At 47.4% G+C, this 25,688-nt stretch overlaps 2 protein-coding genes across 3 annotated transcripts in view; both read right to left on the reverse strand.

The window, feature by feature from the left end:
- Window positions 1–19,885, reverse strand: part of LOC133397774 (collagen alpha-1(XXV) chain) — an 84,094-nt gene extending 64,209 nt beyond the window's left edge. Inside the window, exons 1-2 of the mRNA XM_061669061.1 lie at window positions 19,625–19,885; window positions 19,471–19,540 (exon numbers count right to left, since the gene is read on the reverse strand). Of these exons, the coding sequence (XP_061525045.1) occupies window positions 19,471–19,540; window positions 19,625–19,849 (295 nt within the window). The 5' untranslated portion in view covers window positions 19,850–19,885. The remainder of the gene's footprint in view (window positions 1–19,470; window positions 19,541–19,624) is intronic.
- A 1,224-nt stretch (window positions 19,886–21,109) lies between these two features.
- Window positions 21,110–24,816, reverse strand: larp7 (La ribonucleoprotein 7, transcriptional regulator). Of its 2 annotated transcripts, XM_061668839.1 has the most exons (12): window positions 24,410–24,816; window positions 24,167–24,267; window positions 24,014–24,097; window positions 23,512–23,676; window positions 23,327–23,429; window positions 22,983–23,261; window positions 22,757–22,892; window positions 22,553–22,668; window positions 22,353–22,456; window positions 22,071–22,230; window positions 21,522–21,613; window positions 21,112–21,452 (listed from the first exon to the last, which is right to left on the reverse strand). In XM_061668839.1, exons 1-12 carry the CDS (start codon window positions 24,594–24,596, stop codon window positions 21,375–21,377), a joined length of 1,605 nt encoding a protein of 534 aa, XP_061524823.1. In that variant the 5' UTR covers window positions 24,597–24,816; the 3' UTR covers window positions 21,112–21,374. The 2 variants fall into 2 exon arrangements, with proteins under 2 accessions (XP_061524824.1, XP_061524823.1); XM_061668840.1 differs by lacking the exon at window positions 24,014–24,097 and having other exon boundaries at window positions 21,110–21,452.
- Window positions 24,817–25,688: the final 872 nt, after the last annotated feature.

A 25,688-nucleotide genomic window follows, 5' to 3' on the forward strand; every position in this document is an offset into this window, starting at 1 on the left:
TGATGCATAACAAGATACGCACTGAGAGGTGGCAGCAGGGCTCGAAATAAGGACTCCAATATGGTTTGCAAAGGAGGTCTTTGGCTTGAAAGTCATGAATTTAAAAAGCTAAGGAAGTGCAGTGTTTGCAAAGTCTGAAAAAACACACACACACACCCTTACTGGCAAATGCAATGACAAAGAAGAGAAAAACTCCAAATGAGTTAACTTGAGTGATGAGAAATGTCAACTATGCAGAACTGCTAAAGTTGAAACACTCTTGGGGTTCCACCACTGGACGCCGCACAAACTAAAAGTCACATTTTGTGGCTTGTGCAAAGAGCCAAATATGAGAGGAGCAAAAACGAGAATTCCAGTCAGCTGTCACAGATGCACCAGAAAATGGACTGGTAGAAGTCTCTGACGATGATTGTGCTTAACATAAGCAGCCAAAATGCCAGAGGAAGCCTCCAGGAATCAATGAATCAATCAATACTTTGAACTTGGGAATCCAAAGAAATTCCAAACGGCCTACGCAGTGCATATCTAGATTTGCATGACGCAGCATTTAACTGATCACGTTTTCATTGTCTCTTGGCATCACAAAGTGAAATGGAAATTCAATCCTATAATTGGCTACGACCCATCACTGAAGGCGCACACATCACCCGCGCCAATTGGGATCCAAATAGCAGTCCGAGGAAATTTGCCAGTGACGAGCAGTGGCGGTCCGAGCTTGAATGGCGCCCTGTGCAGCCACACATATCGCACATGCCAGAAACCACCACGAAGTGTGAGAGTCAAGGGAATAAATGTTTGAAAAAAATCCTCACCATGACTGTATCTTGCAGTGAATTGATTTTCTGTTGGCTGGGTGGGGAAAGTCATTCGTAAATAAATAAGCCCGACGAGAAGCCAAGAGTGAGTTCCACAGACCACATCTGGCCTCGATTCATCCAGGTACACGCAGCAAAGAGCAACAGAAAGGGTCATGGACAAAAGGCACCCACAAAAAAATGCTTTACATTATACACAGCCAACTGGGAGGAAACAAACCAAATGGGGATTACGCCACAGCAATTGGGCTTCCACCTTTACATCCAAAAGAATTCATGAGAGTGGATAAGATTTGTGGAGTGGATTTGATTCAACACCGAAGAGACACCCAAGACCGCTTCTTGGTGACTCAGGCACATCCCATGCTCCAATGATAAATGTCGGTCATGTTCCCTTTGACGGATCCTATAGAAGGGAAAGTGCAAGTCATCCCAAAACTCCTCAACGTGCAGCCATCGATAAGAGCAAGTGGATTTACGCATTACGAGACCACACAGCACAAGAGTGTGAAAACCCAGAGGGATTTTGGTCAAAGCGAAGAGGATTTATTTGCAGGGGAATGACGAACATTCTTCCAAATGAAATGCAGAATATAAACATACATGGGAAATAACAACGAGGCTTTGAAAAGCGGTCGGATGCATGTTGCCAACTTGGAAAAGGAACAAAAATGGAACGCTTCATTAGTGTGAGCCCAGGTCCCAAAGGAGTCCAAGCAGATGCTGCCTGTAGACTTACAGGAGTAGGCCTAATTGTGGGAGGCTAATTGTGCTGCCGGATAAGGCTATAGTGTCTGGCGAAGACATCCGATACCGGCTGAGTGCCAACTGAGAGGCGTGAACTTCTGCAGGCGATGCGGCGAGACACCAAAATGATTCCATTGCCAAGCTGTTCACCGGTCAGTCCAGTGTTACTTGGTTGTTAACAGTTCCCCAGCTGGTGTCTGATGTGTCGTTTGCTCGAGCAAAGAGGCAACAATGCACATTTCTTTGGACAGGCAGAATGCAGACTGCCAGCAGCAGGTCTGAAGTGAGATTGTGTTTCGACCAGATTAGACAGAGACCGGCAAACAACATGGCTCCCGAGCTGCTCGGCTTTCTCATCGTGTGACACATTCACTCGTCCAAGGCGCATTTTAAGTCAAACCCGATCCTAGGATAAAAAGATGCTTGCACGGTTTTCATCACTGCCGTATTAGCATAGTTGGAAAGATCCTTCGCATTTTTTGCGGGCAGCTGTATCTTGTCATTATGGACTATAAGCGTGATTTTAGCACGCAGGGAGGGAAAAAGTTGGGAAAACCACCGGCGCATGTCAGCAAGAGGGTTTTCTCTCTGATCTCCGATCGGGACGGGATGATGGGAACGGCTGGTGGGGATGCCTGCGGTTTGGGTTTCCTCCCGCGAAAACCTCACTGCGTGACCGAGAAGCATTTAATGAAACGTAAAGGGTGGCGTCTTGTGTGAAAGGTCAGCCAAAATGAAAGGACGGCTGTGACTTCCAGGAATTTTAACAGTATGTCCCAACGGTGGCTCTGTAAGTCTCTGCGAACGAAACAATGACACGCTGCCTTGTATTTATCCAGACACAGTCAAGGTTGTCCAATGGAAAACAACTATAAACAACCCCAAAAGGCAGTTTCTCGAAGTAGAGCTCAAAACTTTAAGCAGGAGGACAAAAGGGTTGGGGCTTTTCGCTCCCGGCTATATCTTTACACTATAGAGGTAAAAACAGAGGTAATTGGTCAGAAGCTAAAGAAGTGAGGCCAGAGAATGGAATCTAGTTGCTGATAACAGCACAACATCTTGAGATAGATTAGGTGTCCACACCTGGGTGACCACCAATATTCTAATAGGTGATCATTGGGGTTGGGTATTTTGCGGTCATTTTGAGAACTTTAGGTTTGCAACGCATCCTACTCTGCAGGATTACTTTCTCCGCCGCTGTTTTTTTCGTTTTTTTTTTTTTTAGTACTTTACACAGTTGCAGTGTTGTGTTGTCACTGTGTGTGTTTCAATTGTTGCTCCAGGGAATGTGAAGCAAAATTGGAATCCAAGCGTCTTCCCTCAGCAAAACGAGCACTCCATTGCTCAGAATTTTGGACGGCAGGGCCGTTCTAATCATCACTGGCGACAAAGCCCCTTTTTAGTTTTGAACGTTTGCTCGTCTGCATGACTGACTCTGCCTGGAAATCAGAGTTGGTGCTAATGAGCCCCCTAAAAACAAGACAGGGAGGGGGGGCACAGGGAAATAAATCACCACTATTTTCTGATGAACCTTTGGCTCACGTTTGACCTCGGCGAGAGCGAAGTCCTGCGGGTTATCCTGGTTGGCGACATCCTAAACCTTGAAAGCATCCCCATCATGTGCCTAATCAAGTGTCGCTTGAATCAACATGTCTGCAGGGCATCAGTGAGCGTTCAGCATATCAGCAATTAGCCGGCCACAATCTCTTAATATGAATAATCCATGAGAACCCGCCTGCAGCTCGGAGACATTCATTAAACGCCGCTTTTGTCTCCCCCCCCGTCTGCATCGCCTCTGATAAATCTGATCCGTGAGTGGACAAAGAATAATAACGGCAGCGTTTTTATTTACATTGACCACCATGGCACTGCTTTTTCTTGGCCAAGGCAGGGATCACGGGGGTGGGGGGGTTGTTTAAACATTAATGCAACGAAAGGTTCATTAATCATTCTTCTCAGAGGGACTTTTGATGACTAATTGATTGAGCCCCCTTTGAAGGGATAAAATGAAATTTTTGAGCAGATGTACAGCGGGGGCCTCAAGAAGTCTATTTCTACCTCTGCCAACATTGAAAAATCGCGACTTCTGTTCATCCGTTCATCCTACAACCCCAATTCCAATGAAGTTGGGACGTTGTGTACAACAGAATACAATGATTTGCGAATCATGCTCAACCTGTATTTCATTGAATACACGACAAAGACAAGCTATTTAATGGTCAAACTGATCAACTTGATTGCTTTTAGCAAATAATCATCAACTTAGAATTATATGGCTTGCTACGCGTTCCAAAAATGCTGGGACAGGTGGCAGAAAAGACTGAAAAAGTTGAGGAGTGCTCATCAAACACCTGTTTGGAACATCCCACAGGTGAACAGGCTAATTGGGAACAGGTGGGCGCCATGATTGGGTGGAAAAAGAGCTTCCCTGAATTGCTCAGTCATTCACAAGCAAAGATGGGGCGAGGTTCACCTCTTTGTGAACAAGTGCGTGAGAAAATAGTCAAACAGTTTAAGGACAATGTTCCTCAACGTACAATTGCAAGGAATTTAGGGATTTCATCACCTACGGTCCATAATATCATCAAAAGGTTAGGGTAATTTACACATCTGCGAAGGCACCATTCATGCTGAAAGGTACATGCAGGTTTTGGAGAAACATATGCTGCCATCCAAGCAATATCTTTTTCATGGACACCCCTGCTTATTGCAACAAGACAATGCCAAACCACATTCTGCACGTGTTACAACAGCGTGGCTTCGTAGTAAAAGAGTGCGGGTACTAGACTGGCCTGCCTGCAGTCCAGATCTGTCTCCCATTGAAAATGTGCGGCGCATTGTGAAGCGTAAAATACGACAACGGAGACCCCGGACTGTTGAACAGCTGAAGCTTTACCTCAAGCAAGAATGGGAAAGAATTCCACCTCCAAAGCTTCAACAATGAGTGTCCTCAGTACCCAAACGTGAAAGAAAAGGTGATGTAACACAGCGGTAAACATGACCCTGACCCAGCTTTTTTGGAACGTGTTGCAGCCATCAAATTCTAAATGAATGATTATTTGATAAAAATGTTTATGTCTTTGTAGTGTATTCGATGAAATAGAGGTTGAACACGATTTGCAAATCATGGTATTCAGTTTTTATTTCTGTTTAACACAACGTCCCAACTTCATGGGAATTGGGGTTGTAACATGACGTGACAAATCCACAGTGTAAACTTGCAGACATGAAACAAGCTCGTACTGTCGTTTCCTCTGCGCCGCGGGATCATCGCACACTCGTAAGCCCGTCCTTCGTCGTCTCCAAAATAGCCGGCACCTGACGCGACAACTGTGATCCTGCCGGGGTCCCGGCACGCCGAGAGCCCGGTCCAGAATAAACGGGTCTCGTTTCAAAGCCTCTCGAGCCGCCGGGCTGCTCGTACCCCGGACGGGGAGCTATTTGAGAGCGATGACCTGTGACCCCCCCCCCCCCCGGCTTCCGCACCCTGATCTCATCCCGCTGTGCACACTTTCATGCGCCAAGTATTTTGCAGCGGGAAACTGCTTGGGAACACGTATCAATGACCAAACACTCAGCCCCCAAGGAGGAGCGCGCATGCATGAGTAAATTTACTAATCTATCAAGTTATTCATCAATTAAATGAAGAGATAATACTTCAGCCTACGAAAATGTACAGCCACATTACTTTTGATCAGCAGGGAGCAGAAGCTGTAGTTCGGGCAAAAGAGAATCAAAAGAGCCAAGGGCTGGCATCCTGTCTTAAGAACAACGTTGAAAAAGTGAGGTTGCTTTAACCTTGGCCTCGTCGCTCCAGCTATTCTTCCGTCGGGCTTCTTTTAAGCCGGCACGTGAGTCACCGGGCTCCAATGCCACGTGGCATGACTCGACTCCGTAAAAGCAACGTCCTCGGCCCCTTACGCCTAACGGCACGAGGAGGCGGCTCGCCCCGGACAACGCGAGCATCCGGACGACGAGGGGGAGGAAGCTGTGGACGACAACGCGGTGAAATTAGGAAGAATTGCGGCATGGGAGAAGTCAGCTGTAGCTCTCGAGAGCGCTCTCTGAGGTGCGCCACGTGAGCTTGTTGTTTATATGCCATGCGTCGTTCAGCTGGCATCAAGTAACTAAAGTCATTTGACTTCGTACTTATATTTAATTTGGCCACAAAAGTCCCTCCATAAAGATTCCTCAAACACCCCGACTTGTTTTTCCACAAAATGACAAGGAAGTGTGCACTCGGACTGTTAAGTAAATGAATATTGGTGTAACTCTTGGTGTGGCCAGTGAGTGTACGCGACCATCACCATTATTGCATGAAGAAAGGAAACAGACAAAAAAAAAAACATTCCAATATTGGACCCACAAAACCACAAGAGAATCTCACTTTCATGACAAATGTTTACACATTTCATTTGAACATGCCAAACAACTTTAGAGGACGACCATCAAGCCCGAGTTTTCATATTGTTGCATGTTTTTTTTAACGGGTAAACCCGCCATGCTTAGCATCCATAAGGGATTTTTTTTCCTCCCCCCCGAGCTGCAGGGTGCAGACCTGACTTTGGCCTCATTTCCCTCTTTTACAATAAAGCATGTTGTACACCTTGCCAGGATTGTAAAATGGACTAAATGCCAACTTTAATGGCATGCCTACTAGTTGACTGCAATTCAGTTGTGTCACATCATTTCACATGATTTCTCTCTGGGATCAATTATGACACTTTGACAGTCTGACTGGATTTAATCATAGCGGCCAGCTGGCTTTCTATATGTGGCAATAGGTGACAAAAGCAGAAACAGCGTACGCTTGTTTTCATGTTAAATGAAGCCGCTGACCTCCTTCAGTGAATGTGTTTGGAACACGCGCACACAAAAAAGGTCTTTCATCATAGTTTGGTGACAGAACCAGTCATTGAAGCACCGTCTGCCATAAGCAGTGACAGATTTACATTGTGGCCTCCAATCATTACGCACTAACTTAACCGCCCGCCGTCACTCGTGGGAGCGGAGAAGTTGTCAATTAAGGGTCCGATAGCTTGCGCCGCACCAGCCCCAAAATGTCTCGCATTTTCAGTACTGCTCCGGTGGGCCCGTTGGTACGTTCGTAAATCAAATCCTTTTGTTTGCTGCCTCGAAGACGAAGGCCTGAAGCATCACGGATGAGCGCAAGCGTCAAGGAAGCGCGTGCAGTCGAAGTAATGAGCAAAACATGCTTCGGGAAGTGACTCTGACTAACGCCACTGTAACAGTTCACTTCAGTTCATTCTCTACTATTGTGGTCTGGAATTATTTAGAAACAGCCTGGAGAGTCTCTTAAGAGACCTTTGTTTGCCTTTATTAAAACTTCATGGCACGTCCTCGTTAAATTAAAAATCGAGTGACGAACAGCTTGAGATGAGGCGCAAATTGTTCCGGCTAAAATTAGGCACCCTTTTCCACGGCACGGTACCTACTTGACTGGACACAGCTCCGTCAGCAAATCAGCCCATTATCAAACAAAAGGCTTAGGACTTTATATTAAAAAAATAATAATAATAAAATAAAAAATAAAAAATACCTTGAAACCGTCTTTATTACTGGCTTTTCATTTTCACCCTCAGCCCTCCAGGAAAAAGTTAGGAGTGTCGCTACGGGCAAACCAAATAATGTTAATAAGAATAAAAGCCTTGGTGCATGTCATAGCCGGAGTATTTGTGTTCTGAAGCGTCACCTGTAAAATGAGCACAATACAAAAGCTGCTCCACTGGGCGCTCATTTGTGAGCAGGAAGAGACCGTACTTGAAATTCTTGCCGTAAAAAAACCAAAAACTTTGCATTCCACTCGAACCAAGAGAACGAGCGTTGAACGGCTGCCGCCGCCACCGCTCTTTGTTTAGCAGATCAACGGAGCCACTTGCCAAGGAGCCATCTTGTTTGTTTTTGCAGAAGTGGGAGGCGGCGAGGGCCGCACAAGTGGAAGCTTGACGAGTGCAATTGAACAGTAATAAACGGCCATCTAAAAACCTTGCCCTCTGCAAGTCATCAAGCGTTTTGAATAAAGTTGGAATACACGACATTTTTCCCGAGTGATACTTCTGGGTAGCATCCATCCAGTTCCAAAAAGGTCCTGGCTGCTCCACTGTGATGGACCACTTTCATATCATCTGTGCGCTCATCGTTCGTTAGTGCAGCATTGGGTGACAGCTGAGCGATGCACCAATGTGTATTCGGCTATGTCAGAATTTGATGGAGTAGACGATTAAAGGACTTTATGACGGCACTAAATAACAGGTGCGACGAACGGCCGACTCAGCCGCCGAACATCCTTGCTGACGCTCTCGGCGCCTGTGATGTGGATGCACGAAGAACGACAGTAACGCGAACCCTTCAGCTCATAAATCAAGTGTTTCTCTGCGGCGGCGGTGATGTTGAAAAAGAAGAGGGTGACTGAATCCCCAGCGAGAGGACGAGGCTCCTTCTTCTGCACAGAACAAGGTTGGACCGTCACTAGGGGGCACTTGCGTCTCGTCCATCCATCCATTTCCTACCGCTTATCCGGTCTTGTCCGCAGTGATGCGGGCTTTGTATCGATCCGTTGTGGTAAAGAAGGAGCCGAGTCGAAGGGCGAAGCTATCGATTTACCGGTCGATCTACGTTCCTACCCTCACCCATGGTCGCGAGCTGTGGGTCGTGACCGAAAGAACAAGATCCCGGATACTAGCGGCCGAAATGAGTTTCCTCCGCAGGGTGTCCGGGCTCCGCATCGAGAGGAGCCAGACGAGGCGGCTGGGGCATCCGATTCGGAGGCCTCCCCGGTGAGGTGTTCCGGGCACGTTGCGCCGGGAGGAGACCCCGGGGACGACCCAGGACACGCTGGAGAGACTACATCCTTCGGCTGGACTGGGAACGCCTCGGGATCCCCCCGAAAGAGCTGGATGAAGTGGCTGGGGAGGGGGAAGTCTGGGCGTCCCTGCTAAAGCGACTGCCCCCGCGACCCGACATCAAAACCAAACAGCAGCAGCAGATGTTGAGCAAACAACAACAAAACAACTTTAGTGGTCTTCCAAATGTTTCAGATACCAAGGTACATATTGTGTTGAAACAGGCCAAATAAAATAAAACCACACCACTTGTTTTATAAAAGGTTTTGGCGAGAACCCAGAAGGCCCCAACCCAAAATGTTGTGCTGCCAGGGTCCACAGTTTGACGTTTTATTTTTCATTTTATTATTCTTAAATGAAATGTAAGCATGTGGTTCAGTTTATACAAGCGCTGCACGCAATCACGAATAGTCAACGAGCACAAAGCAAAGTTGGCTTTGGGTGGCTGGTGTCGTCTGTCATCTGGGGTTGCCACGGCGACAAAAGGGATGCTATTCGCATGACAAGAGACGGAGAGGCGACACAAGGGGACTGAGATGCGAATTCGGTTTCAGAAAAACACAGACGGCACTCGAACGGAAGCCCCGCCAGCGTTCCCACACCGAGCATGGCTGAAAACATGACAGTTGGCAGGATCCATCATCCGAGGCGACCGCTCGGAGGATCGTGGAAGAGAGACGAGCTGCCGCCCGAGCCAATAAAAGTCAAGTGGGGCCCTCATCAAGGCCCCCCCCCCCAATTGCGAATCCTCAAACACGCTTGCCTCACAGACGTGACGCCGTCAAACGTGGCCTCACACAACGCCATCATTGGAACGCGGACAATGTCGGCCTTTCGCTGGCCGTTGGCATGAATATGTTGCCATGGTGATAAAAATACGAAATGAGCAGCGGCCTGACGACGAGGCCAAGTTATTCTAAAATAAAAAAATGTGTCATTAAGAACAGAAGACGGCATGTTGATTGAGCAGTAAACGTGAGGAAGCGATCGGGGACACCTCCAGAAATTTGGAGGAACCGCGTGGTTGGAGATGACCACGACATCTTTTATCTTTTTAGGGCATTCCTTCGCCTTGAATATGATGCAGCGCAAAAAAAAAAAAAAAAAAAAAAAAAAATTGAAAAAGTGGAAACAAAAATGCCATGTAAAGTTGACACATCGCAGAAGTGTTGTCGAGAACCCTAAAAAAAGAAATTGCCAGGTACATACATGAGGCTTCAAAATTGTGAAAAATCAAGCCGCTGTGTTCTCTGAATGCGCTGAAACCTGAAAAAAAATGGATCCTATTTAGTCTGGCATCTTTCTTATGCCGACACATAACTATGTTTGAGAAGCGAAAATATACCAGCTCAAAGCTTCCCATGGCTGAAATGTATCCCACCGGGTTCGTTTCGGGGATTTTCCACACCGTGACAACGAGGCGCTCTAACGTGGCCGTGCCGGCGCAAAGCCCATGTCCACATGCTGGCTGTCAGGTCTGACTTCAAAAAAAGAAAAAGAACTTTGTCCCCCTCGCTCTTCCATCTTTCTCTGGGTCACGTGTGCACACTCACGGCTGACAACGAGGCACTCTAAAGCAGCCACACCAATGGAATATCCGGGAAGGAAGATTTAATTTTGGGATGCAGCTAGCAAACTATAAACTGCACTTCGCTAATGCGAACGAAGTCAAAGACGCTCAAAGTTCTTCTTACCGCTGTGGTGTCACTGGGCCCTGTTTTAGCCACGCCCTGAAAAAAAGGTGAAAAACAGTGTAACACCGTGGATCCACAATTGATTCCTGCATAGTTCTCTCTTCGCACATTTTCAACTGTTACCTTCAACCGTATCACGGACTGCATCTCGAAACAAATCCCTGAATTCACTGTACAGGGTCTTTGACCACAACAATACACCTCCTGCGAAATCTCTCTCGGACAGCTTGCCAGCTTCTCCGCTCTAAATGTTATGATGCACGTTACATCTTTTCCAGCAGTTAACGAGGCATCTCCTCCGCCTTCCGATCGGAAGGCGGAGGAGGAGTTTCATTCAGGGGTTTTTCTGCAGCAGACATGTTGTTTGTTTTTTAACTAATAGCCCTTTGGGTGAAGGCTTGAGCTCACAATTGGCATCGGTTTGAGTTTGGACACCTCAAGCTGCCAGGAAACGCGGGTGGGCAGCCGGCTGTAACGTAAGCTCCATCAGATACGACACATTTACGTCCATGGTCCTACAATTTAAACAGCATTATTACATGTGTAAGAGGAAAAAAACCCAAAAACATTTATTTTTCCACGAAGCAAGAAACGTGGCTATTTTGCTCTAGCTTCTTTGCTCTAGCTAACAACTGTACGAGTGGACGCAGCCAGATTGATGTGACCTTGCTACAGTGTTCTTAAGAGCTCCCTTGGGAAGAATTTTATAAACCGGGATATCAATATTTGCACAGCGCTGCACGCTTAGCAGGAGGATTTCACGGTGGGATGAAGCCACTTGACGTGGCAATAAAACAAAACAATTACGTGGAACGGTGGACAGCGCTATCTTGTAACTCCACACATGCAGACTTTGCAAGTCAACATCCACAATTGTTGTCTTTTTTTGTTGTTGTTGTTGACACAGATTGAAACCGCCAGGGGATAAAGAAATAATCTGCCCTCGTTTCAAGTGACAATCATGTATCCCAGACAGTGTAGCTTTATTTTCCTACGTTGAAATCCCAGCCGACATCGTCAGATTAGCAGCCAATATAATCGTCTCACGCTTAGCTTGGACTGTATCGTTCAGCTTGCTAAAACAGGATGAGGAAACGCGGGGCTACTGTTTGTGGCTCGCGTGCTCCCAGCTGTCCATTCCTCGTTGGCGGACACCCTTTGGAAAGCTTTTCATGAAATCAGGGACACAAAGTTTCTCTTTGAAACAATGTGAAACCCGCGTTGAACCACGCCAAAGTCATTTCATTCAACCTGAGTGTGAACTGCATCACACTAAACATCGGTTTAATGCCAAGAAACTCAATCGGGTGACGCCATAATTATATGATTAACGGACTTGCTCGCTGTAAGTGCTTGAATTACGCAACATTATCTGCATTTGGGACCACTAAGCTCAGTTGCCGCGACCAGGTTTGAACAAGTGGAGCAGCCACGTTTACTGTGTCGTAAACGTGTCCATTTTAGGAGTACCTTTACAGCCCGACTGTTGACTGTTCAACTGGTCTATCATCTTGCTCCATTTGGTATAAGTGGGCGCGACGGAGCGACCCATTCACTCAGTGACGCCCTTTTTGTGTTGATCCTTTTCATGACGACCCCAAATTCCCAACCGGTGGATCGGCACAGTCAGCGAGTTGTGCGCCGCAAACAGATCTCGCTGTTCCGGTTAGTCTTTCCGATTGTCACCGTTCAACTCCATTGTTGCACTCGACTGTCGGACTCCCACAGCAGTTGCCAGACTAGAAAAAGCTCCCTTGTGCCATATACAAGCAAAGGAAGGTAGGGTTTCGACGCACAGAAGCGCTAAGCTACGGATTACGCCACGCCGTGTAGCTTCCCACATTGTAAAGATTTTACCACGAGCCTTCAAACTGGAGGAAATGCTCCCCAGCAATTGGCGTCCATCTCTCCCACGGCACCAAAGTGTGTTTTGGCTCGTAGGTGGAAAACTGCTGGACTGTCCCTGCAGCCAGAAGACCTGCTGAATCTGCCACTTATGTGTGTGTGGGCGGGCCAACTTTTTGCACCACCGGGGTTTTTGTCCAAAATAACACGTCCATGACAAGCAATGACACTTAGGACTAGACAGAAACACTGGCATCCCTTCGGAGTTTGCTTTTTTAAAGCCATTTCGAGACTGCGATGCGTGTACTGGCTCCAAGAAGTCAGTCATCATGGTACTAATTTGACAGCGAAATGGAGTGTTGAGTTCACTAAGGTTGCCTTCAGGGATTCAAAGCCAGCAGGAGACTAATATCTCCACTCACATGCCACCTCAACAATGAAAAGAGAAAAGCTTGCATGAATGCGCTGTCAATCCGAAGTCTGGCTTTGGACCAATGCGGCAAGGCCTAGTACCAGTAGACATGATTGCCTGCAACAATTCTCTGCAGTAGTCACGGCGTCACAACAGATGGGCCGAGATCTCAAGTTGCCTCTGATGTTTTTATTTTAGTCCCGCACGTTCTTCTGTAGGCTCTCTCCTCAACTGCCTCGGGCACCCGATCAAAAACGAGAGTAGTCGCCACCGCCGCTTTTTGTTTGTCACCACTGATGTCAGATAGCGGTATCCGCGGCATTTCCGCAAGAGGCTCAAGAGCTCGGCGGGGTGTCGACTGATAAGCCAGCTCGAGGGAGTCCTCGAAACACGCTTCAGACGTCCGTTGCGGAGGTCGGGACACCGCCTGGCGTGACGGCACGGCGCGCTGATCTGGCGCCTCGAAAGGTCCACTTCTCGTGAGCCATCGAACCGACTTGCTTGGAACACGAAGGCAAACCTCCAATTCAGACTGATACATGTTCTGTAAAACACTTCGCAGGTGTTTTAATAACATGGCACAAACATGCCCAGTGATCAAGAATTACAGGAAACCTTTCCCCCTCTTTCAGTCCCGGTGAAAAGAAACGAAATATGTGAAATACGTGTGATCAACTTTGCCAAATTTGAATGATTTAAAAAAAAAAAAAAAAAAAAAACCAAAAAAAAAAACACACAAGTATATTATGAGGTTTCGGGATGGTGATAAAGTGGCTACACCAGCGGACTGTCCGAAGGGAAGATATAGTTGAACCATGACTGTGAAAGGCCCAAAGCATGGCTCGTAAGGTCCGAGGATATTTGGAGGGGTGCGCCTACGCACAAACAGGTGGCCCAAAATCTGAAGCACACCAGGCAGAATATGGCAGCCATAACCTGCCGACACCCCTCGAGGGTAAACAGACAAAGAACAGAAGGAGGTCTTTCAGCACCCCCCCCCCCCCCCCCCCCAATCTAACCCAAGTCATCTGTTTTCTGTTTCTCGGAGTAGATCTTCAACACTCTCACCTTGACTATTATCGGGTCCTCACCTCCCTCACAAGAACCCCCGTTGCAGAGGTGCACCCGTCCGTCGGGATCGATTCACCGTCTGCGGCCCCTGCAGCACCATTCATTGTTGTTGAACACCATTACGGTCAATGTGGTAACATCACAATCACTCAAATACTGGAAACAAAAATAAGTGCAATTAATATGCCCACAGAAGTGGAGAAATTGTGAGGTAACTTTTGCCGAGCGTTAACAAAAGCGCTTTTATGCCTTTAAGCATAACCAGAACTCAACCACAGTGTTGACACTTCATAAAATGTCATGATTTGGAGGAAATGCTCCTCAACGGGTGATAACAAGTTCCTCGAGCAAAGTGGAGACAACGTTGTCAAACGCAAGCCAGCTATTGGAATGTAATGCAGTCGACTGCGTCACAGTTTATACGGCTGGAGATTTGCGAACTTCCCGTTTTGGCTTTTGAAAGAAGCTTTCAAATGCAAACTGCGAGAGGCCGCAGTGGGACATCTGGCCTCGCGCACTCCGCCGCAAGCTTCTGGCACATTCTTCTTTCCAAGTGTCATTCACCAACCCCCCTTCACAGAGCCTGCGTTGTTTCCGGGACCGTCACTTCATGAAACACGCCGACTTCCTCGCTGCCCAGTGTGCCGAGGCTTCTCGGAGGACTGCGACGGAAGGAAGTTCGGAGGCTATAAAAAGGGCGCGCTCCTCCCGGCTTGTTTGCTGCAAGATGTCTGCTAACGTGTGATGTGGCTGACTTGCTCTGTAGAATTGGCCCGTCTGCTTTAGGAAGACTGAATACTGTCATCTTTCATCGTGCTTCAAACCAGATTCTTCCTTTCGCAAATTTAAAGAAATGCCCGGCGAGCGGATGGTTTCAATGAGCAGACCGCACGAGGGGACGCAAATCCCAGCAGTGCCCTCGCAAGTCTTTTTCAACACACTTCCCGAGAGCACGCAAGAGAAGAGTGGCGCCCGTTCCTAAAAAAGGTGAGGAGGATTACGGCTTCGTGGTGGCCGTACTTGTACATTCGGTCGACGACCACATTCGGACTGCGACAGTATGTGAAAATGTCACTGTTGTCTTCAAAGCGGGTGCACAATTCCGCGTGGGGTCAAACGTTACCATTGTGCTTTTGCAAAAATCGGACACCCCCCAAACCTTCTGGCGACGCCGACCTGCACTCGGTCAAAATAAACGGAACCTCACACTCCCGAATCTTCGAAATGACGAGCAGACTTTGACGCCATGCTCATCCGCAGTAGAGCGGAGGCGAAAACACTTCTCATTGTCGTGTGGTCAGTCTGTCCGGGATACCCGCTTTCAATCAGGATTCCCGAGAAAGTTAACGATGACTCCGAGACGTTGGGAACACAATCATGCTCATGCGTATTCGTGATTCCTTCTTCCCATTTTGTTATTATTATTATTATTTATTTATGTTGCGTGTGTGCGGAATGTAACCTCAATGCCGAACCTGTAGATGGCGGCATTGCATCGCTTTGGATTTGCGACGAGCACAGCTATCCGGGAATAAATAGCAGCCAAAAGCACGTATGAATGGATGTTTTATGCTTTCTGGTTATTTTGTATTATTTTTGTCACAGTCGCATCTTGGGAAAGTGATTTCGGCTCTCTGTATGTTCCGCATAAATTGACGACCGGCAATAAAATTCTGGCATACCATACCGAAAGGCCTTGTTTTGTTTTTGTTTTATCGTTTAGTTTGTCTCAAATACAAAGAAGATTTTAGCATCCAAGTCACTGTTCCACTCGCGTTTCTTTTTACAACAAGCTTGTTTTCTCTTCTTTTGGTCAGGAACTGGTCATTTTGGTGAAGCCGACCCCTGTTCTAACGCTGATGACTAAAAGGACATTAAAGCTCGGAACAAACTTTTCTGGAGAAAGAAGAGAGTCTCATCTTTCGGCGTTTATATTGTCATCGCACACAATATTGTGTGGGTCTTGACAGATGATTCCAAACGCCCTAAAACGGCCGCTGGCAATATGGGAAACTCTGCTTTGAAAACAGCTGCCAGTCAATGAGTTATTATTTTTTTGTTGATTGTATTTAGTGTTAAGATGTGCAAACCCTTCTTCGACAGTAACTTAAACAATACTTGAACAAACTATTATCCTGGTCTTCTGATTTCAAAACTAGTTACCGCTCCATTTGTTGTGTCACGGTAATAATATGTTTTGGTGATGATTAAACATTTATATGGTTTCAACTGCTCTATCGGCCCTCTGAGGGAAATCATAACTACAGTGCGGCCCGAGACAAAGAAAGAGAGTTTGACACCCCTGCATTTGGAGGTCGTGAATCAACAAAAACCATCAATTGAGCTAAAATTGTCCAACGACAATGAATGTTCCAGGGGCACATCCCCTGGAACACGGCACAAGCTGTGTTTTCACACATAAACAGGCCTGGCTTTGATAGCGAGTGCAAATATTGACTCCTCCAGGACGGGTCGGCTGCGGCCGAGGGGGTGAAAGCGGCCTCGTCACACCTGCTGCGGCGGCGGCCGTATTTACACCCGGCGGACAAGGCCGAGATCCACAGGGCCGAGATCCCCCCCCCCCCTCCCCTTCCCCTCCCCTCCCCGCTCACAGATTCACACATCAGCACACGCTTGTCTCCTCCGGCTCCTGACAGGGCTCGCTTTCTTGCTCACGAGGGAGCGGGAGCCTCGCCAAGAGCGAAAACCCGAGCTGGAATGCGTGTGCGCTAAGCACACGGCATCCAAACGAGCGACGTGTCCCGACTGACACGTCGGATACCTGAAGACCGGGCCCAACGTGACCTGAAAGGAATGACCCTCAATTCACAGAAATCCCAAAGTTTCCAATTTGAGATATTTCCCAAATTTCTAAGTTCCCATGGAAATTTACCCAAATTTTCCGCCGTGCATTCTAGAGGTGCAACAAATCATCAATAAAGGAACAACTCATCAATGATCAAATTCATCAACTATTTGCACAATCGATTCATCGTTGAGAGCCATTGTTGAACTAAAAATTGTCCAAATCCTTCAATTTCAGCCCCCCAACATTCAATATTCTGATTTCACAAGCATTTCCACTCATTCAGACCGACGCGCAATTTAGAGCTGTCGAATGTGGGAGGAATTTGGAGAAACCCGCCGAAAAGCCAGGCAGGGTCCTGGAGCGGGGTTTGCGTTCCACCCTCCGGCACATTTGCCAAGTGGCCCGTCTCGAGCCCGCCGCCGCCGCCGCCGACATCATGGCCGATGAGGCGGGCCGGGATTACAATCCAAAACATTTGGGCCCCTCAGCTGCGGCTTCAAATCCAGCTGGCCACCAAGGACCAGGCCATGATGAAAAGAGGAAATGACTTTTGCCGCGTTTCTATTGGTTCCAAACGCGCGCTCTACATGTTGGATTTGAAATTCCCGTGGGACTTTTCTTCACAAATCCACGCCGTATCCCAGGCGAATAGCGGCGCCGGTGGCACAATTGTGCCGTGAAATTTGCGGGCGCCCGGTGGACATTTTGCCGAACGACCTCCACCCGAGACTCCATCCTCTCGGCCAATGGCGTGCTGCAAAAAAGAATGACAAGCCCACTTGGAAAAGCGGCACACGTGCATCACTTGCCCTCATGTCACGTGCAATACTGAGGCTGAGCTTGTGCGCTTTGCCAAAAACTAATCCTCAATTTGGGATTCTACGCTCGATTTGATATTCCATCATCATTCATTTGGCCAGTTGGAAAAGAGGCTCACTCACATCTTCGAGTCTCATCGCTGATGATTCACATCCTGTTTAAAAGAGACCAAAGAGGGAATGGGAGCTCTTTTCGCCTTCAAATCATCATAACGCTCCACTGGCTTGCAATTGGGAGGAGAGCATCTTTGCGGTTGCCATAGTAACCCACAATCAGACGCAATACTGTACAGTACTTAGTTGGAGCAAACCCGATCTGCCTTCCAAAAACAATCAAGAATTCTTCAAATTTGCTCATGAACTTAACTCAACTGATTCATATTTTTTACATTTGTGTTCCATTGACACAGTTTATTGAAAGACCCTGTATAGTGAATTCAGAGATATGTGTGTCAATGTCATCTCTTTGAAAAGAGGACCAATGCTTAAGAAGCACAGCGCAAGCTATTTTGCAGCTATTTTGAGCGTCCTAATGAGCTCTGTCCAAAGCGACTGTTGAAGCAGCCGTCTCGCCTGCTCGAGTGATATCAAGTGACCGGCCAATTGAAATCAAGTGCAAAGCCGGTCTCGGTGTTTTAAGCGTGGCTTCCGCAGCTGTTTGGTCAGTCCTCTTCCTCGTCAGATGCGCGACGAGGATGAGGAGTTTGCGTTACTGTATGCGTAGCACAGAAACCAAAGTGTCGTTTGACTGGCATGAGGGGAAGACATCCTTGCCAATCGCTGAACTCTCGTGCGGAAAAATTCCCCCGTATGAAAACAATAGAGCGACCGTTGCGCACAAAGAAGGTCGACGGGAGAGAAAAAAAAGAAAGTTTCACTGAATTGCAGCGTGGGCTAGTGAAGGGAACTCAAAGGAGGTCTGAGTCAGGTGTCAAAGGGCACCGGTGGGGTGAGATGATGAGACGCAGGGTCTGTGAGCTGGCGTTTGTGCTGGGTTTGAACCCCCCCCCGCAACCTCAGCCCAGAATCATCAAAGGGCGGTTGGGGGGGCTGGTATTTCTGGGTGCGAGGAGGGCGCTTGAATGCAGCACTGATGACGTCACACGAAAAAAAAAATGCACTTAAATGAACGAACGGCTGACCGCAACACGAGATGGCCCTTGGTAGAAAACCGACCTCCCCCACGGCTGGAAAAAAAGCCCCACCTTTCTATATAAGCCCCCTTCGAGAGTTTTTGCTCCTCGGAAAGGATGACTTGTCTAAATGAAACTCCTCAACGCACTCGAGTGTGGTTCCTTGACACCAAGATGCCAAAAGATAGTGGCAAAGCGCACTACCTTTGTCGAAATGAAACCCCTCAAATCATTGGAACAGTTCCTCGACACCCAAGATGCCACAAAATGGCAAACAAAGCACAATTTTTGTCAAAATGAAACTCCTCAACTTACTTTAATATCACCTTGATTCGTCCCACAATGCCAAAATTTGCAATGTTAATATAGTTCCTTGAGACAAGATTCCACAAGACGGCGTCAAAGCACTGTTTTTGTCTGAATGAAACTCCTCAGTTCACTTAACCATATTACACATCCATGATTTCAGCTTATTGCAAATTCTCGCTAACATTTCCAAGGATCACATGACTTATCGTGACAGGAATTGCCCGCACACCCGCAGCCAGGCTGCGGACTTCCGTCGACAGGAAGTCAACCGAGCAGGACAGTAAATCCTTCCGATCACGTAAGAGGAAGAAGCACTCAAGAGATATTTTTGGGGTTTTGTTTGTCGGCTCTGCATTCAGAGTTTTGCCCGCAGGTTCCACGCGCGCCATGAAAGCAAAGTGGGAAAGTGTGCCGGCGCTGTCGACGAAAAAGGCTGTGACTCGAGTCAGACTGAAGTCACCAATTTTAGGACTTGGAGCTCGCTTGGCTCAAACTTAGCAAAAGACTCCACTTGACTGAGACTTGAACTTCATGACAAGTCTGGCCTGTTGACATTTGACATCGCTGACAAGATACTGTGCCATTTGATTAAGGGTGCGTTCAGGAGCATGCTTCCACCGTGTACTTGCGAGACTGCTGCGAGCTCAATCCAAATTTCCAGGAGCCACAATGAAGTCCAAGTGGAAAAGGGTTTTGGACACAAAACGCTGAGAGAATAAATGAGTCCATCTAGTGGTGGGAAGTGGGAAGCTCATGCGTCCGTCCGCGTTTCCCAACAACAACAACAACATCGCAAGTGAGCCAGCCACTCGGCACCTCTATGTTTAGGCCTCGCGGTCTCAGCTGTGCGCATCCGTCACAGCGGACCTGCCCAACTATCGGCGACATCCGCCGTACGTGTCCTTGAACGCACCACTTCCCATTCACTCAGAATTAAGCGGCATCTTTGCTCACCTGGAGGGCAGTTGCATTCAGGTGACGCTTGCCGGGCGCTCCGGATCTTGACGAATTGCTCGTAAGAACGCTGGGAGGGAGGTGACATGAAAACATTGTGACGTCGGCGTGGCTTCGTCCACGAGCAATGAGCATGCGCAAGAGTGGATCTCACCTGCGAGAGCATCTCGTCGACTCTTTGCGCAATCAACGCGTCCAAGTCGTCCGCGGGGGAGCCGCGCTCCAAGCCCGCCAGCCGGCGCCTCACGTCGGCGGCGTGGATGCTGAGCACCACGCAGAAGGCGACGGACGCCGCGGAGCACAGCGACGGGATGACGCTCGGAGCTGCCCGGCGCCGAGGGGCCACTTTCTTGCAGTCGACGGATGCGCCTCTCTCCATCGGAATCACGACGCGTTTCACGGTCACCGCAGGGAAACTTGTTGCACCCCGCGCGCACACGAGCCAGCAGAGGAGGCAGTGACGAATCGCGTGAAAGTGAAGGCAGCGTGGGCACTCGGAGCTTTTCCACGCGCGCACGCCCCCACCCTCGTTATGGCAACAACACGCCCCCAAACTCTCGTGGCACCCCGACACCGTGCAGTCACTCACTGCAGCCTCTCAGCCTGCGTGACGACCACCGTCAAAATTCAATTCACAGACGACCTAAGTGTTACCGTGCAATAACCCCCCCACACACACACACAATATTACATACATTTGAACATGACGCAAAACAAAGCCATCAGGACGAGAACACGGAGGCACACGTGATACTAATGTTGATTAGCGGTCTTCCGTTGAGGCTTTTGGGGCGAAATGTCGCCATCTAGTGGACAGAAGATGCAAAAGCTACCAGTTGATCATAGCGAGGCTGTATTTCAGTTTTTTTTTTTTTTTAACAGTGATACCTTGGAAAATATTGCATACCGTAATATATCTAGTATATGGGCCATTCCAGAATTGGACAATTCAAGCGATAACATTTGTTATATCTTTGTTCAGCTCAACAGTACACTTATATTTTGTCATATCATATTTTGCTGTTTGGCAAAACCCTGTCACAGGTATTCAGGCACCTGAAAAACATTTTAAAAAAATACTGCTCAATAAAAATCATTCACAATTAAATAAAATGTGATTTGAATTGGTATGTATGAAGTCTAATTATCATAACAGGGTGGCAAATCAATACGAACGTTCAATGTTTTGCTCAAGCAGTGTTCCCTGGCCCAAGACAAACAAAGCCATATTCGTTTTTAAAAACGTTATTAATGTCGTCACAAGGGTTTGTTGATTTGAGTCGCACTCTGTATTATGGCTGAAAACATTGTCAAAATATGAAATACAGAAGAGAGGACTTACCGAAGGCTCAGAACAATTACCTCCATGTCGTTGAGCTCACGTTTTCTTTTTACTCTTCTTCTCTACGTTATTTGTAACAGGGCTGCATATGTTGAGAGATGATTTTAGAGCATAACTACTGTGATTTAAAATGTCTGTGAAAAAACAGTTTGAAGTTGTTGTTTTTTTTTTTTTTTTTCCCCATCCTGAAATTAGCAACTTCATTGATGTTCACGGGGCTACATTTTCTATGAAAGGGACGCCAGGAGGAACTGACATCCAAACTACAACTCTTGAAGGCTTTCCTTTCATGCGCATTCGTTGGACCTTTATGTCGACACGAGATGTGAATCCTCGAGTTTGAAAAAGGTTTTCTTTTATTCAAACCCCAGTCCTGCACATTTTCTCAACAGTCTACCTGTCAAATGAGATTAAAAACCACAACAAACTTTGTAAACATCTCGACGGGCGAGCTTCCTCCTATTTACATGGCAAACGTCACTTGCTGCAGTCGACAAGCAGATGTATTTTGAAGCACGTTTCTTGCCACACAAAGCCGAGCGTTTGCCTCACAAACTGGCCGTCAGTCCTCTTGGAAACGAATGTGCTTGTTAGCCTCCTTGGCGCGAGCCGTGATGATCTTCTCCGCTTTGGATAGGAGCTGAAAGGAAGGATTGGAAGTATACAGTAGATGTCATTTGAAAGCCACGTGCGGGCGCTGCCATCTGACCTTCTCTGTGCCCCGCTTCTTCTCCCGGGGTCGGTTCAGCTTGACCTGACGATCCACGAGGATCTTCTGCCAGTACCTCTGTTCGTGGTCACCTTTTGACAACAACACAACGGACAAACATTTATGGACGCCAAACTCGAGCCACGTGCGTGCCCCGCCTGCATCGTACTTCCTTACGACACGAGCAGCAAGCCAGGAGAAGAAGAAATCTGTTCTCATCTCTCTCACTTCCTTGTCCTCCATCAATCGCACATCCATAAAATGGTAAAAACATTTCTATTCACGAAGCCCGTTACGGCTCGTGCCGTTTGCAATTGGGAGCTAGAGTGAGATGTCATCTTCTTGTGAGGATCTGCGTGTGTGCCCGGAATGCCTCTCCGCAGGTGATTGGAAAATTGCATTCAGGAGATTCTTTGTTTCCCATATCCTGACCTGCACCGACGGATTGGTTTTACCATGTTCACCAAATTAAAGGTAGAGAATGTCAAAGAGCGATTTTTCTGGAGGCAACCTTCAGAAGACAAAGTTAAGGACCCCCGTGCGCCCCACCTGAGAGGATCTCCAGCTGCCAGCTGTGCGTCCGCCGCAGCTCGGCCTTGGCGTCGCTGACGGCCTGCGCGTCCTCGGGGCGGTTGAAGCGCACGTAGCCCTCGGCGTCGCCTTCCAACAGGTCCACGTACGCCACGGGCGAGATCTTGCCCAGGGCATCCTGTGTCAGAAAGGAAGGTCAATGACCATCGCCACGTGAACACCTTTTGGAAATATTTGGTTTTGAACCGGGTCAATATGACCCACAACATAAGAGGAGAGAGAAAAGTGCACTCGACGTACTTTGATCATTTTCCTTCCTGGAAGTGCCTTGTTGTCTGTGATCTTCACGATGACGCCGCTGGTGTACCGAGGACCCTGACTGTTCACTTTCTCGCTCGGCTCCACTGGAAGAAAACCAACATCAATAAGAAAGCGCTGCACATTTAGTGTGTGTGTGTGTGTGTGTGTGTGTGTGTGTGTGTGAGGGCTTCTGGACTCACTCCTGTCGTCGTGTCGCCGCTCGTCTCCGTCCAGCTGCGTCATGCACTTCTTCAGGGACGCCATGCTGCGCTTCTGCAGCCTCATGTACTCCTCCTTGAGCTCGAGCCAAGCTCTCCTACCAAGATGAACACATTGACGGCTTTGAACTGGTGGAACTCGCGCGCACGTTTTGGCACTTCTCGTACAACTGCAGGTGTTCGTACTTGGATAAGACCCGCAGCGGGATGACCTCGTCCCCGATTTTCAGCTTCTCTTTATGCTTCTTCTTCCTCTTCCGCTTGGCTTTGATCAGCGAGTCTTCTTGGTTTTCTTTCCCGCGTTCACCTTCCACACGAGGATCTGCACAGCACATGCGACGTTGTCATTCCCAGCCCCCCTTTTTTTTTTTTTTTCCCTTCCTAAACGTTTGCCGAGTGGACAGACGCTCACTGCTCTTGGGCACGTCTTCATCTTTGTCCCCGAGCTTCCTGATCTTGGAGGGTACCCCTGTGTCCGATTCATCTGCCGCGTGCGAGCGCCGCCTCTTCTTCTCCGAGATTTTACCCGCCGTCTTGTGACTGGCGCCGTCGGAGCGCTGCTTCTTCTTCTTTTGCCGCCGCTGCTGATCCGACGGCTCGGCTTCCATCGGCGCCGCTTTGGCGTCCTCGGCCAGCGTCTTCTTTTTCTTCTTCTTGCGCTTTTTCTTCTCCTCCTCCCCGCCGCCGCCCCCTGCAACAAGCGCGGTGGCAAAAATCAAACGGAAAGAGCTGCGTTTTGTGCGGGCGGATCCCTACCTGAAGGCGGATTGTCTGCATGCAGCCGGATCTGCTTCCCCTTCCTGGTCTTGGGGAAAATTCCCGGTTTCCTGGGAGCATCTTCAGGAGGGTTATTGAGCATCTTGATGGCGAAAGAGCAAGCATATTTCCATTTTCTTCTCTTAAAGCACACCAGTCACTTATTATTAACAATAATCGATCACCTCAATGGCTTTATTTGCTTGTTCGGGGTTCTCGAACTCCACAAAGGCAAAGCCTTTGGAATCGCCGGTGGATTTGTACCGGGGGATGCTCGCGTAAACAACACTTCCGCATTTGGAGAAGACCTTCTCGATCCAGCTGTGATTTACGTCCTTGGGCAGAAGCTCCTAAGAACAGTCAGTTTCATTTTTTTACGCAAAAAAGCAGAAATGTTTTTTTGTTTTTTTTAACCCTCCTGTTATGTTTGTCCTTTGATACAACAAAGATATTCATGGGTCAAAGGCACCCATGAACATGTAAAAATGTGACATTTTTGGCCCACCTTTTAGTCACTTATGCCACTGAGTGGTCAATATAATATTCCGCGTAAAAATCGATCATTCAAAGAAATCAGGGCTTGTGGGCCGGACAGTGTGAACATGGGTCACTTCCACCCGCGACAGAAACAGTTGGATTAATTTATGAGGAGGAGTTTTAAAAAATACAAAAATGTAATATGTTTACCACATAGACTGTGCGGCTGTCCACGTCAATTGGCACCTCTCCAATGGGGAGCTGCCGTCTCACTTTATCGCCCTCTAAATTAACCTGCAATTTTCACAGGTTTGCCATTCACCGGGTGAGATATGACAAATGCATTGAAGCCATGTCGGTTACCTCCACCACAGAAGAATTCTTCAGAGCCCTGGCGATCAGTTTAGTGTCGCTCGTCAGCTTCTTCATGCGGTTGAAACTCGCCAAGACACACAAGTCAACATCTGAGACGTCCCCCCCCCCCCCAAAAAAAAACAAACAAACAAACAAACAAAACAAAACAAAAACATTTCGAGATAAAACAATTACAAATAAATAAATAGTAATCATAATAATTCGATGAATTGTCAGGTGGAGGAGACTCACAGCCATCGTCCGACTCATCGATGAGCTTTTTCAGAAAGCGGTCCTTGTGCAGGTTGACGTCCCCGAACCAGAACTCCACTTGTTTCTTCACTTCGCCCAGCAGCTGCTTCACCCGGGATCTTTTCTTCTTGTCCGTCTCTTTGCTCTGACCTCCGTCGTCCGCCGCCGCCGTCTTCGAGTCGTTCATCCTTTGCTTTTCACCGCGCGGACTTCGGCGTTCAAAAAACAACAACCAGCAACACTGTCCTGCCAGCTATGCATTCGCGAAAAACGCCAATTACAGCGCTAGTGGGCACAAGTGGCGTAATTAAAGAAGCGATTAAGTTCAATTATAAACGGAGCACGGGCAAAACAAAAGTGGAAAGGATGCATGTAGCCTGCGGAAATCAAAGAACTCATGGAAAACTGGCGTCGCGCGATAATACGTCACACGTATGCGCCAGCATCATTGTTATCATTATTTTTTTTCCACAAACCTTTATTTAATTGTATAGCAAACACAGCAATATTCGATTGGACATGTAAGACAAACACGCTGTAAAAAAATAGGTTGCATGAAAAGTTTGGTTCATAAAAACGAAGTTATTAGTATTGCTATCCATCTATCTGGGCCGCTTATTCTCACTAGGGCCATTGTAGAATTATCATAAAGGTCGTGTACTGTATATAAATTGTAGAAATAAATATTCATATTATAGTTCGGTACACAGTGCTGTATAGTTTATTACTAAATTGACAGTTTAACTAGTCTATTTAATTTCCTTTCTGTTGATTTTAGTTTGGAAACAAACGCTCCCACTGAAAAGATTAATAAGTCACCTGTTAGCTAAGCAAACTATCCGAAACTAACCGTAGTGAGGAAAAATTACAGAAGATGTGAATGAATTCTACAATCCTTTTTATAACATTTGCCCAATTTCTTTGTATTATTTCAATAAAACACCTGAAAAAGTCAGCGTGATAAAAGGAATGTGCTTCATTTTATTCCATGATATAACAAGCTTGACAGATCAAGTCACCAGCAGAGGGCGCCCTCGATATGTACATCAAATACAGTCATCAATAGGCGAATTCAAATTTAAAACCCAACCTTGTGTTTATTTATTTACAAAACTATACACACAGAGACTCATGGAAATAAATAAGGAAAAAATACATATCTACACAATCGAAGCGTATACATGATATGATGACAGTTTCTTCTCATAAAATCAAACAATTGAGCGTCAACTAAAAGCCAAGTAATAGCCTGGTTCTTTAACGTGTTGCACTTGAATCA

Source organism: Phycodurus eques, chromosome 23 (assembly GCF_024500275.1).
Source record: "Phycodurus eques isolate BA_2022a chromosome 23, UOR_Pequ_1.1, whole genome shotgun sequence".
Classification (NCBI taxonomy): Eukaryota; Metazoa; Chordata; class Actinopteri; order Syngnathiformes; family Syngnathidae; genus Phycodurus; species Phycodurus eques.

Coding starts and splice junctions, on each gene's coding strand:
- larp7 (XM_061668839.1), bottom strand. CDS start 24,596: ATGAACGACTCGAAGACGGCGGCGGCGGACGACGGAGGTCAGAGCAAA. Junction 24,268..24,409: donor CGATGAGTCGGACGATGGCT/GTGAGTCTCCTC, acceptor GGGACGTCTCAG/ATGTTGACTTGTGTGTCTTG. Junction 23,677..24,013: donor ACAGCCGCACAGTCTATGTG/GTAAACATATTA, acceptor GACTGTTCTTAG/GAGCTTCTGCCCAAGGACGT.